The following is a 13,999-nucleotide window of genomic DNA, read 5'->3' as shown; positions in this document are numbered from 1 at the left end:
AAACAAAGGCTTTAGATTTGGCAGACGCGATGCATATGCACATAAAAGCTGGTATGCTGCTGCTGTTTCTGAATACACAGAATTATAACCCGATCAAATTGATCTCCAACCATGCATGTCCCTTTAATGACACTCAAAGAATTAAAACCGGGGCCCTTTTCTGCACTTCTATGCCTCAATGCATGTTTGTGTTTGTTTATGTAGGTTTCATTATATCCTTGAATAACATCCAATTCTTTGACCGTCTTACGTATATTCTTCTTCTTTATACAAATGAGTAGCTCTTTTATTATTGTGTTGAACAGGACTGGTCACGCTCTCATTGCATTCATGCTGTCCCGTCAAGAAGGGAAACTGAATCGACAACAGACCATGGAATTGGGACATCATATTCTCAAGGCACACATCTTCAAGGTATAAAGCTGTGGAGGATGCTTCTTCAACATTCTTTCTAATTAAAATGCATTCCTTTTTGGGGAATTATTGCTGTTTTTGTGTTTGTTTCTGGCTGTGGTCGGTCGAGAAAGGAGAGTGAGACAAAGATCTCGTGATACGCTTTACTTATGTACTCATCATTTTGTTTTTTGTTTGTTTGTGACAGGGCCTAAGTAAAAAAACGGGCGTGTCCTCCAGTGTGCTGCAAGCTTTGTGGATCAGCTGCAGCGCTGATGGTCTTTCTGCAGCCTTGGCCTCACTGAGAAACCTTTACACTCCCAACGTGAAGGTGAGATGGTCATATTAGTTATTTGCTGTAATTGTAGTAGTTGAGCTCTGTGTGTACTTTGCACGTTCTCTTTGTGCATGCGTGGGTTTTCTCCGGGTACTCTGCCTTCCTCCCATATTCTGAAAATATGCACCTTGGGTTAATTGGGTATTCTATTTATTGACCAGTCGAGCGTGTACCCAGTCTCTCATAGGCAACTGGGATAGACTCCAGCTTACCCTAATGAGGACAAGCAATATATAGGAAATGCTTGGATGGACAACCATTGGACAAACAGTGGAATTCAAGTAGACTGAAAAACATTAGCCTTTAGGCCCCGGTCACGGGCAATGAATGCATAAAGGTCAAATTTGGAGACGTGCACATAAACTTTCATCATTAAACTCTAGGGCTGACACCCCCCCCCCCATGACTCAACTGACCCCAGTGCAAAATGGCATCTGCTTTATTAATTACAATTTCTCAGCTGAGTTGTATAGCATACCTGGGGAGCATTTTGCTTATCATCCTCTTTTTCTACTATATTCATGAAATACCTTGAGTTTCAGTATTAATTTGTTCCAAAAAGAAAAAAGTACAAAAACAATGCAAAATGCGTATAATGCATAGTGCCCCGCCCCGCTTTTACTCATGTTTTAACTGTGTATTAACCAATGAATATTTATTGTATTTTGGTGTGTCTTCTATTCTGTTTACTTGCTTTATTCAACTTCATTCTTCTGTAAAGTGTCTTTGAGTATTTTGAAAAGCGCTATACAAATAAAATGTATTATTATTATTATTATTATTATAATTGATGAATGCATGGAAATTATATTTGTTGCAGATTTCCTGTACATCCAGTTGAACTCAATAGTGTTTCTCACCTTCTTTGTTCAATTGTTGACACTCGTAACTTTCTTTGGCCCCATGACGGGTTATTTAGCAGTCACACTCGATTAAAAAAAAATGCAGTGAGTCAAAATCCCATAGGGTGCTTGATTTTGGAAAACGGACTAGTTTGCTATGTGCAATATTGAATAAAATAAGACAGACTGTGAATGAAAACATTTGGGAAAAATTTCCATCAAAAGCTACCACATCTGAAAAACAATAAAATAAAAACACAGCGTACTCCAGGAAAACAATGTTATATATAAATCAACTCAAGTGTGCTGAAAAAAGAACTATTTGCACCCTTGTTGTACTACTTTCCACCTATGCATTTTGATGATACATTTAGCATGAAATGAGTTCGAACAATAACCTTTCAAACCAATTCAATTTCTTATGCACTTTTCCTGTTTTGTTTGTATTGAGAGGAAACATTAGCCTCTTCAAGAAAGGCATTATCTCTGATTGATGCATTTTGGCCTCAGGCTAAATAACAACTGTCATTTTTTTTTCCCCCCGCTTGCCACCAGTGTCAGTGTTTCGCTTCATGGTTCACTTCTGTAATGCTGAATAAATATTTGTGAGTTATTATGCGCGAGTGCAACATCACTCACAGTGGAATATTTACACAGTGACCTTGTTCTGTCCGCTTGTACGGCTGATCTTTGGAAATCTATTCAGAAGCAACAAAATTAACACTATTTCATATTCCGGTGTCTTATTCTTTATTGATTTTAATTCATCTTAGAGAAGAAAAACATCTATCTTGATATTTGCTTTAGTGTAATTCAACATTTACCTTTATACTTTCACAGGAATTTGATATAAAAGTAATGCACAAAAATATAACACAGTAAGATATGCCTTATACAGCGTGACAAATGACATTGTAACCATGGTGGTGGCTAAAGGTTTAAAATGCGCTGCCTTCAAAGATTGCTGTCCAATGTGTTAATATAGAGATGGATCACCAGAATGTTCACAGTAATGCCAAGAGAACAGAAAAGAATTGAAGATAAGATGGAAGATGTTTTTTTTTTGCTGTGGTTGATGGTGCAGGAAAACATTGTCCATCATGTGTAGCTGTGAAAATGGACATACATCATAAATCTTATTCACGCTATTTTCACTTTCAGTTAACCTTTCTAGTCCATCAGACGCTCTTATATGTGTTTTTTTACACACACGTCATGTAGGCTGAATTATATGACCCAAATAAAAGACCCTCATTTTTCAGACAGAATTATTATATTTTTTTCTTGTGACGTTTCACCAGGTGAGCCGTCTGCTGATGCTGGGTGGAGCCAATGTCAATTACCGCACCGAGGTGCTGAACAACGCGCCGGTCATTTGCGTCCAGTGTCACCTCGGCCACCAGGAGATCGTGTCCTTGCTGATGGAGTTTGGCGCCAGCGTTGAGGTTGTGTCTGAAAATGGTATGAACCCTTTGTGCTACTCGGCGGCAGCGGGACACCTGGGCCTCGTCATGATGCTGTGCAAGCGGGGGGCCATGGTGAGCGCAAGTTTCTAACATTTGGTGAACTCATTTAGCTATTAGAAGCAGCGCCTCGGTGTGATACAGTGCGGGTCTACACTCAGGATGTCCAATATTATTATGGATGTGGACAAATATTGATTTTTAATGACTTGTTGAGAGGGCTGCACGGTGGGAGAGTGGTTAGCGTGCAGGCCTCACAGCTAGTAGACCCGAGTTCAATTCCACCCTAGGCTATCTCTGTGTGGAGTTTGCATGTTCTCCCCGTGGGTTTTCTCCGGTTTCCTCCTACATTCCAAAAACATGCTAGGTTAATTTTTCATTCATTCATTTTCTACCGCTTTTCCTCACGGGGAGTGCTGGAGCCTATCCCAGCTGTCTTCAGGCAAGAGGCGGGGTACACCCTGGACTGGTGGCCAGCCAATCACAGGGCACATATAGACAAACAACCATTCACACTCACATTCATACCTATGGATAATTTGGAGTCGCTAATTAACCTAGCATGTTTTTGGAATGCTAGGAGAAAACCCACGCATGCACGGGGAGAACATGCAAACTCCACACAGAGATGACCGAGGGTGGAATTGAACCCTGGTCTCCTAGCTGTGAGGTCTGCGCACTAACCACTCGACCACCGTGCCGTGCCGCCCACTAGGTTAATTAGCGACTCCAAATTGTCCATAGGTATGAATGTGAGTGTGAATGGTTGTTTGTCTATATGTGCCCTGTGATTGGCTGGCGACCAGTCCAGGGTGTACCGAAGACAGCTGGGATAGGCTCCAGCACCCCTTGCAACCCTCATGAGGATAAGCAATAGAAAATGAATGAATGACTTGTTGCGACATAATGTTATATGTTGTATGTTATAAACATGACGCAAACTTTGTGTGTCTGCCAGGTTGACCACGTCGATAAGAGCGGCCAGTGTGCTCTTGTGCACGCCGCTCTCCGAGGACATCCTGAGATTATCCAGTACCTCCTTGAGATGGAATGGAGCGCCGAGGGGCAGCAAGAGGACTGCGCTTTGAAGAGCAAAGCCCTGCAGCAGGCTTTGATAGCAGCGGCCAGCATGGGGCACACACAGGTTGGGCCGTAATGCATGTCAAAGTACATAATGCAGCCTACCTGAAACACATGCGCACATATACTAAACGCATACAAAATTTTTGCACATCTTGTTGCTGGAGTAGCTTTTAAAGTGTCGCTTTGCCTTCCGAGTCTTGATACTCACCTCACAGTGCACGTTTGTTTATGTTTTTATATCATGTTGAGTCAAGAAGTTGTGCTCGTTAGCAGGAAAACACTTCCACAAGTAAGGCTGTGACCCCACATGTGTGTCTGCCCTCACATCACCCCGCATGATAGCTCCTGAAGTGTTGAAATAATTTATCTAATGGTAATCTGTTAGGCGACCATGTTGTTCCCATGCCTCCATTATTTTTATACAAAATTAACATACTGTCCTGCTGTTTTATTTGATCTCTTATGCAGAAACTGTACTGCCATTAATCAAAGTTTCTTCCTGGCAGGTTGTAAGGGGCTTGCTGGCAGTGAATAATGAGTACGCTGTGCAAATTGATAGCCACGACACTCTGTGGGGAGAGACAGGTATGTTTTCATCCATCTTTTTACGTTACATACTTCATTTTATCACCAGACGGTGTTTTATCATTCTCTTGCAAAAGGTCTCGCACCAAATGTATGTGCATTTTTTATGGCTCTTCTGCGCTGCTTCTCTGTGGTGAAAGCATTTGCTGTTGCGGTCATGTGGGTTTCTACTTAGAGTTTGGTAAACACGGCATTTCCTCTAAGGAATGATTCTCCAGTATGCCGTCAGATTACTGCTGCGCTGTCGTCTCGGTGCTGTTTGTTTGGAGGCTTACATCAGTTTAGACATGTTCAAGTACTCGTCCATCTGTTCCACGCCGCAAGATGACATACGACTCACAAGATTAGAGTTTTGGGTGAATACGGCCTATTATTAGTTCAAAAACATGCAGATTTAATATTTATTGTTTAATATTTTTTGGATTAAATTAATCATTCATTCATTTTCTACTGCTTATCCTCACGAGGGTACAGGTACACCCTGGACTGGTGGCCAGCCAATCACAGGGCACAAATAATAGTCAAACAACCATTCACACTCACATTCATACCTATGGACAATTTGGAGTCGCTAATTAACCTAGCATGTTTTTGGAATGTGGGAGGAAACCGGAGTACCCGGAGAAAACCCACGCATGCACAGGGGGAGAACATGCAAACGTCACACAGAGATGGCCAAGGGTGGGCATTTTCAATCATAAAATGTCTAAATTAATTACAATATAAATATAAGAAGATGCATTCAAACATGTGATTATATGTGGTATTTTATTTTTGGTACGGTCACTAGGTGTCAGCGATGTTACTGTAACATTTAGTGAGAAACACAAACTCACCGGGACTACGGGTGGGTTTTTTTTTGGTTTTTTTTTTAAATTATTGTTGATTACTCTGAACCCCCAACATCACTTCCTGTCCCCGGAACAGATTGACAGCAACATGGGTCTTATTCAAGACTTCTTTATTATGGGCCTGCAAGCAAAGCAACCAGTTAACCACGATAAACAAAGTATTACAGTAGATGAGTATTGTAGCCTACCTGAATCAAATAGACCTTTCTGTAGTCACTACAGAAATTCTAAGTCACCGTGAGCCAAATAATAATATCAATTTTGTCATTTAAAAAAATGACACAGTTCACTCTTTAGTGAATTTGCAAATCTTTGTGTGCATATTTTACTGATAAAGCAATTAGAGATGCTATACTGGCTTTCTTACCGCTATCCAATATTGTCGATACAGATATCAACCAATACGGATATATGCAGCAAACTAATGTCAGGTCACATCTTACGTAATGAATTAATATGTTCTGCTTCTTTTATTCTGATACCACGGGATGCATTTCACAAATAATAATAATAACTTGCAAAGTAAGAAAAATAATTGTATCAATGACCGATAATAACATGTAAAGAATCAAACCGGGTAATAGAAATCCAATTACTTCTTGTCATGTCAAAGCAAATTTGCACAATTGGCAGCAAATGAAAGTTAAAAATGGAAAATCCCATTGAACATGTTCAGACGCTTATATTTCTGTGAAATCTCATCTGATCAGGTTGGGTCCTATTACAGAAGAAAATTGGGTGTGCTCTTGTTGCAGATTGAATGTGTGGATAATGTGCAGCGTACGGGTCTGGAGCCACGGAACCAGGAAAAGTAAACCATAAAACTTAAATGTATTACTAAAGTGTCATATATGTGCCACTGAGGGCTGAGACGCTGCAGGGTTGCCATTTTCTCCAGCAGGTGATTTAACTGATAAATTGAAGGAAGTATTGATTATTAAAATCACCTGTTTTAGTGAATGGCTGGGAAGAAAACCTGCAGTGTCTCGGCCCTCTGTGGCACAAGTTTGAAATCCGTGGTCCACACTGCAGTTTTTTTTTTGGTCCCGTCCAGCCATTGGGGCAGATAGTATTGTTGATCTAAATGCCCTTACATGATAAATAGATTTGTTCTGTGTCAGGAATATTGTTGGCTACAACTTCCCTGTACCATGACATTTTATTTGCCGTTACTTGATGTTTTTGTTATGCGCACTTGGAGCGACCGGACCGGAGCAAGAAGAAACGTAGTTAAAGGATGCCTTTTCCTTCTAAATGGCCAAAGCACTTCAGACCTTATTACTAAGGAATCCCAAATATTCCTCCTTGGTGGAGCCTCTTAAAGCCGCAGTCTCGCAGTCCAGTCTCATCTCTGTTAGCTCAGTGGATGCTGAATGGCATCCGCTCCAAACAAGTGAAATTGCAAGTCTGTGGGCACCACTAAGCTGAAACAAAGTAACTCTCAGGTTTTTGCCACGACCACAATCTTAGATATCTTTTTGCCAGCAGGCTCTCATTTAGAAGACATCCAGAGCCCATCTGTATTCAGGGAAAATAGGAAGGTTCTGTGTGCGAGCCTAGTAGGTAATGAAACATCTTATTGGAAGGAGTATTACAGGTTGAAGGTCACTATGAGATATAAGAAATGATCCTGTTTTTACACTCATGTTGAGCAGATGCTTCCAACCACAGATGATTACCGCTGAGAGATATGAAAGTACTTTTTTTTTTTTTTTCTTTTTTACTATGCAGATTTATATTCCAGTCCGGTAGCTGTCAATGTTCTCTGCAGAAACTATCCAGCTATGCACCTTATGGAAAAGTTGCATTCAGAACAGAATCACACGACATTTAGTACTTCAGGTACACGCAGGAAATCTAATGGACGTGTTATGAATTGTGGTATTACAAAATGATGTGCAGGGTTGTGAATTGATTTTTATTGTTTAGTGACACAACTGTCAGTCGGATGCAAAGCACATATGACAGTCAATCGATGAATTATTACTAAGGCAGAGTCTGTGGGGACTGTGGGGTGAATTGGTTGTCATTAGACAATTGGAAATGCACCTTATTTTGTTGTGTGTTTAAAATGAAGCAGAGCATTACATCTCCATGCAAATAGGCCCTGATGTCTCCCATTGTTGACGTGAGGTTGATTGGATTGCACATCTGTGCCTGTTTCTTCTTTCAAAGTTTTCCTCTTTGGATGCAAAATGTGTTGTTTGCTTCCACAGGACCGTCTTTGTCTGCTCAAGGCAGCGAGCAAGAAATTATTTACATAGAAAACAAACATGTTTTTGTTTTTTTTGTCATTTAAAGTTGCGATGAAACTTGAAATGCTCATCCACCCAAAAAAATATGACCTCAAAAAACATTTTATAGAGAATGTTACATACAGATAAATTCAAGTATTTAATGTAATAAATGAACATCTCGGTGGCACGGCAGTTGAGTGGTTAGCGCACAGACCTCACAGCTAGGAGACCAGGGTTCAATTCCACCCTGGAGTTTGCATGTTCTCCCCGTGCATGCATGGGTTTTCTCCGGGTACTCCGATTTCCTCCCACATTCCAAAAAAACATGCTAGGTTAATTGGCGACTCCAAATTGTCCATAGGTATGAATGTGAGTGTGAATGGTTGTTTGTCTATATGTGCCCTGTGATTGGCTGGCCACCAGTCCCGGGTGCACCTCGCCTCTCGACCGAAGACAGCTGGGATAGGCTCCAGCACCCCCCGCGACCCTCGTGAGGAAAAGCGGTAGAAAATGAATGAATGATGTAATAAATTAACATCTGGGCGGCATGGCGGTTGAGTGGTTAGCGCGCAGACCAGGGTTCAATTCCACCCTCTGTGTGGAGTTTGCATGTGTTCCCCGTGGTTTTCTCCGGGTACTCCGGTTTCCTCCCACATTCCAAAAACATGCTAGGTTAATTGGCAACTCCAAATTGTCCATAGGTGTGAATGTGAGTGTGAATGGTTGTTTGTCTATATGTGCCCTGTGATTGGCTGGTGACCAGTCCCGGGTGCACCTCGCCTCTCAACCGAAGACAGCTGGGATAGGCTCTAGCACCCCCCGCGACCCTCGTGAGGAAAAGCGGTAGAAAGTGAATGAATGAATGAATTCATAAAAGATTCCCGGGAAGGGATCTGTCTCTAGTGTCCCAAAGCTAAAAAAGCCATTATCCATTTTTCATTGAGAGTTGGATGCTTTTTTTTTGGATACTTTTAGGCCTCACGATCTTTGTGTATTTTGTCCCATACTCTGTTTATTTAGATTAAATAACTCAAAGCAAGCATGCTCATAGAATACAAATGCAGATTGTTTGAGGTACAGCATTTCTTAACCTGCTTCGTGGGAAATTTAGATGATGTAAATTTGCATGTTTTTAGGAAATTTGCTGATTTCCTTATTTCCACAGAAGGACACTTTTTATACCCTTGGAAAATAGCAGTGCAATTTGCAGAAATTGAAAGCTACTGCTGGAAAAGCGTATTTGCATGATTGAGATTGGCACTTAATCTTCCCAGTGATTTGCCTGTGATGAATTCAGGCTCCTGGTAATGTGATTCCGAATAAGGATGCGACCACATGTTTACTTTTTTTTAGCCAGTGTTTTAGGGTGCGCTCACCACGCTTGGGTACGTCTGACAGCTAAAGTGTGGTTGGTTTGACTAGTGTAGGTGCTTAGTGCTGCGTTCAAGCGCGACACAATTAATCTTACATGACCTGGATGTCTTTTAAAGTCAATGCCGTCATTTCTATCCGCCATTTATCAATGATAACCAGCACCTTTCATAATAGAAATAAACAGTCACATAGCGAGAAGTGGCCCAACTTACGGAAGGCGAGTCACAAAGAATTTTTACAAAATTAAAAAAATGTACAACAATGTATTTTTTAACTTTAATGATGATATGGACTGCATGAGAAAGTGAAAAGGAAAATGTAGCTCCATTTGACATTCATTCACAAGTGTATTGCACAAAAGACTAGTGTTGCTCAGCCAGCATTAATACCGTTTTAAACAACATCTGAGGTGCAACATTTTAAAGCGCATGCAGAGGTAGATAAACCTGCGATCCAGTTTTTCTATGATTCTTTTTTTTGACTAAAATTTTGCAGAAATGTTGCCCTGGTCCTCACAGCGAGGAGACCTGAGTTCAATTCCACCCTCGGCCATCTCTGTGTGGAGTTTGCATGTTCTTTTCTCCGGGTACTCCGGTTTCCTCCCACATTCCAAAAACATGCTAGGTTAATTGGTGACTCCAAATTGTCCATAGGTATGAATGTGATTGTGAATGGTTGTTTGTCTATATGTGCCCTGTGATTGGCTGGTGACCAATCCAGGGTGTACCCCGCCTCTTGCCCGAAGACAGCTGGGATAGGCTCCAGCATCCCCCTGTGACCCTCGTGAGGATAAGCGGTAGAAAATGAATGAGTGAATGAATTAATATTGCCCTGGTTTTCATACACTGTCTTGGCTATAATAATAATAATAATAATAATAATAATAATAATAATAATACATTTTATTTGTATAGCACTTTTCAAAATACTCAAAGACAGAGTAAAAAATACATTAAAATACAACATTCATTTGTTAATACACATGAGAAAAAGCGGGGCAGGGCACAGCAGTCAGATATAAAAAGTTAAAAAAATTAAAAACAGATTTAAAGAGGTGGGTTTTTAGTTTTTTTTTTTAATTGGGAAGGTCAGGGCAAGCACGGAGTGAATGGGGCAAAGAGTTCCAGAGGGTGGGGGCAGCGATGGAGTCTCTGTCTCCCCAGGTTCGGCTATCATATAATAAAGTATCAAACTAGTCTGTGTTTTGCTTTTGCTGACTCACAATCGATACAATTTGAATTGAGTGCCTAATTAACCCACAGTTTAACCAAAAAAAGGATGTCATTAGCTTGTGAAAGTTGAGCGTTATATTCTTCTTCTTTCTACCTGCGGTGATGAGCTTGACATCTTCTAAAAATAAAATTGTCGTCCCCTCCCAAACGTCCACAAGCGCTTCATGAAAATGTCTTGCGCCATCCCAGGTGCAGATGGCAGCGTTCCCAAGCTGCTCAGTCATTGGTCTGTGCTCTAATGAGTGTGAGGATATTCATACTCGGAGCAGATGGAATCTTAGGGGATGCTTTGTCTCTGAGGAAGGGAGGGTGATATCAGTCAGCAGCATCGGTATTCTCTTAGAGAGGAGAGTCTCTATTCAAGCGAAGACAGCGTACACGTACCAACACACCTGTAATGCTGCAGACCGATGCAGATGTTCTGATGGATTCTATTGCAACTAGGAATTCACAAATCTTTCCTCATATTTCAATTGCGTGCTTGGATCTGGAGTTGGACTTTCTTAACTGTCCATGACCATTAATGTCGTCAGTGTGCAGACAATGAACAGCTGTGCATGTCACTGTGCTTATGTTACACTTTTTAACAGCTTATTTATTCATCCTTTCATCTTCCACAGTTATGGCCATGTAGGACTAATGCTGTTTAAAATAGCTTTTGAATTATCAATTATACATTTAAAAGTGCCAAAACATGAAAGCACCTTTTTCTTTTTAAGGCTTGCTTGATTCACGGCATAATATATGTACAGTATGTGATACTGGAAGCATAGCGGTACTTTGGTTTTCATTATTTAGCCATTCCAAAATGTCCGTCAAACTGAATTGTACGAAAACGGAATCAAATTTTCAAATAAGAAATCATATAAATGACCTTGATCCTTTCCAGACGCCCAAAAATGGAACACAAACATTCATTCATTCATTCATTTTCTACTGCTTTTTCTTCACCAGGGTCGCGATGGGTGCTGGAGCCTATCCCAGCTGTCATCAGGCGAAAAATGAATGAATGAATGAATGAACAAAAATAAGTTACACTTTGACAAAAACATTGTTTTACATGATTTTTTTTTTATTTTACAGTGAACTATTCACAATTTGCACTTTAAAATTTTACTTCAATGCGTAACCTTGCACACTACACTCCTCCATGCTTCCTTTGGAGCGTTTTAATACGTATAAAACTGCAGTAAAAATTCATTAATTTATTCATTTTCTTGTCCTCATGAGGGTCGCAGGGTATGTTGGAGCCTATCCCAGCTGTCTTCAGGCGAGAAGCAGGCCAGCCAATCAGAGTGCACATATAGACAAACAACCATTCACACTCACATTCATACCTATGGACGATTTGGAGTCGCTAATTAACCTAGCATGTTTTTGGAATGTGGGAGGAAACCGGAGTACCCGGAGAAAACCCACGCATGCACGGGGAGAACATGCAAACTCCACACAGAGATGGCCGAGGGTGGAATTGAACCCTGGGCTCCTCGCTGTGAGGTCTGCGTGCTAACCACTCGACCACCGTGCCGCCTGGAACACAAACAAACAGACAATAATGTAAAATGAATATAAATGACAAATTAAATGGAAAAATATCACTCTGAAGACACTTTTTGACCAAGATGAGGCCTCCAGACACCAATTTCTTTGTTATTTCTTTATCTTTCTCAAAGTGCCGGCCATGCGTTCACATATTAGAAGGTGTTTAATAATCAGGCTGCTGTGTCCTCTGTATGCTCCTTAGCATTGACAGCAGCAGCCGGCCGAGGGAAGATGGACGTGTGCAGCTTTCTGCTGGAGCAGGGAGTAATGGTGCAGCAGGTCAACCGGCGGGGGGTGTCTCCTCTATTCTGTGCCGTCAGGCAGGGACACTGGCAGGTGAGATGTGCTTTGCAAACACGTCTCCACGGCAACTGCTAAGTAAGAAGAAAATGCTCAATCTTGTGCAAATATATGTTATGTTTTGTTAGTACTCACACTGTGTTCCATGAGACTGAGGTGTTTATGTCTGTGCTATAAAAATGAAGGGTTGTCCGCATCTTCTATCTCATAGATTGTCCTTGAACTTAAGTAAAACTAAAATCATGCTGTTTGCTAAAAGCAGAAAGGACACGCAAATTGACGGTGTAGACATTGAAAGTGTGAAGGAAAATAAATTTTTGGGGATCATAATAGATGAAAATATGATCTAGAAACCTCATATTACAAATATACAACATAAGGTGGCCAGAAATATTTCAATATTGAACAAAGCAAAATTTGTTCTCAATCAGAAATCACTCCATACTCTTTATTGCTTTATCTTTATCTTACTTATTGTGTGGAAATATGGGCTAATAACTATAAAAGCAATCTTCACTCGCTAAATGTACTGCAAAAAAAGGTCAGTAAGGATAATTCATAATGCCGCCTAACAGAGAACATACTAACTCCTTATTTCGAAAATCACAAATACTTCAACTTGCTGATATAGTTCATCTTCAAACAGCTAAAATAATGCATAAGGCTAAAAATAACCAATTAGCTAAAAATGTCATCCAATACTTCTCTACAAGAGAGGAGAAATATGATCTCAGGGAAGAAGTACATTTGAAACACTTCTATGCTAGGACTACGTTAAAAAGCCATAGCATTTCAGTATGTGGAATCAAACTATGGAATGGATTGAGTAAGACCCTCAAACAATGCACAACGATGAGGCAATTCAAGAAACAATACAAGCAGTTGATGTTTGCTAAATACAAGGATGAAGAGTCTTGAACCAGTCATGATGTGCTATACATATCACTATATTGACACTTACTATGGTACCCATTATGTCATTGGATGCTCATATCACCTCGTACTTCAGTACGAGGTACTTGATTTAAAAAAAAAAAAAAATGTATTATGGAAAGCAGGAAGTGAACAAATGTAACAGTTACTGATTTAAAAGTACCAGATGGAGGGGTAGGATTTAATAAGCTTTGCTTCTTCCTACTCCTTTTGGACATGTGGAACTGTGAACTGATTATGTGATGCATTCAAATGCATGATGCATTCAAATGAAATCAAACCATTACAATTACCATTACCATAGATTGCGGAGCTGCTGTTGCAGCACGGTGCAGACGTCAACATCAGTGACAAACAGGGAAGAACATTGCTGATGGTGGCAGCCTGCGAGGGTCACCTAACCACTGTTGAGTTTCTTCTCTCGAAAGGTGAGCTCCAACTACGCAACACCCCAAAGCGGCTATATAGGGAAGAGTATTGCGGGGGGGGGGGCTAACTCTGAATCTCCGTCATCAGTTTCATTTTCATTTGTGTTCATTGTAATGTTTGTGTGGCAAAGGTGCATCGTTGACTTCCATGGACAAGGAGGGGCTGACGGGCCTCAGCTGGGCGTGTTTAAAAGGACAAAAGAACGTCGTGCAGCTTTTGGTGGAGAAAGGCTCGGTCATCGACCACACGGATAAAAATGGACGAACTCCGCTGGACCTGGCTGCTTTCTTTGGAGATGCTGAGATTGTACGTGATACGCACGACTCCCGTTCTGAGCCATTATTGAGCAAATAGTAGGCCAGCTTAGGACATCTGGTGCAATGCTTAACTTGTGCGCC

General features: G+C 40.9%; 1 protein-coding gene across 2 annotated transcripts in view; it reads left to right on the top strand.

The window, feature by feature from the left end:
• The window catches only part of LOC131135789 (protein TANC1), a 96,542-nt gene that overhangs the window by 74,594 nt on the left and 7,949 nt on the right, over positions 1-13,999 (top strand). For both annotated transcript variants that reach the window (XM_058082078.2, XM_058082079.2), the window contains exons 14-21: positions 306-414; positions 602-724; positions 2,874-3,110; positions 3,994-4,179; positions 4,625-4,703; positions 12,142-12,275; positions 13,477-13,600; positions 13,732-13,907. In XM_058082078.2, coding sequence (XP_057938061.2) covers positions 306-414; positions 602-724; positions 2,874-3,110; positions 3,994-4,179; positions 4,625-4,703; positions 12,142-12,275; positions 13,477-13,600; positions 13,732-13,907 — 1,168 coding nt within the window. The remainder of the gene's footprint in view (positions 1-305; positions 415-601; positions 725-2,873; positions 3,111-3,993; positions 4,180-4,624; positions 4,704-12,141; positions 12,276-13,476; positions 13,601-13,731; positions 13,908-13,999) is intronic.

This window comes from Doryrhamphus excisus, linkage group LG12 (genome assembly GCF_037039965.1).
Source record: "Doryrhamphus excisus strain RoL-2023G ecotype Guam linkage group LG12, RoL_Dexc_Guam_v1.1, whole genome shotgun sequence".
Classification (NCBI taxonomy): Eukaryota; Metazoa; Chordata; class Actinopteri; order Syngnathiformes; family Syngnathidae; genus Doryrhamphus; species Doryrhamphus excisus.
Note: the sequence above shows the minus strand (reverse complement) of the source record. Positions and strands in the feature narration are given on the sequence as shown.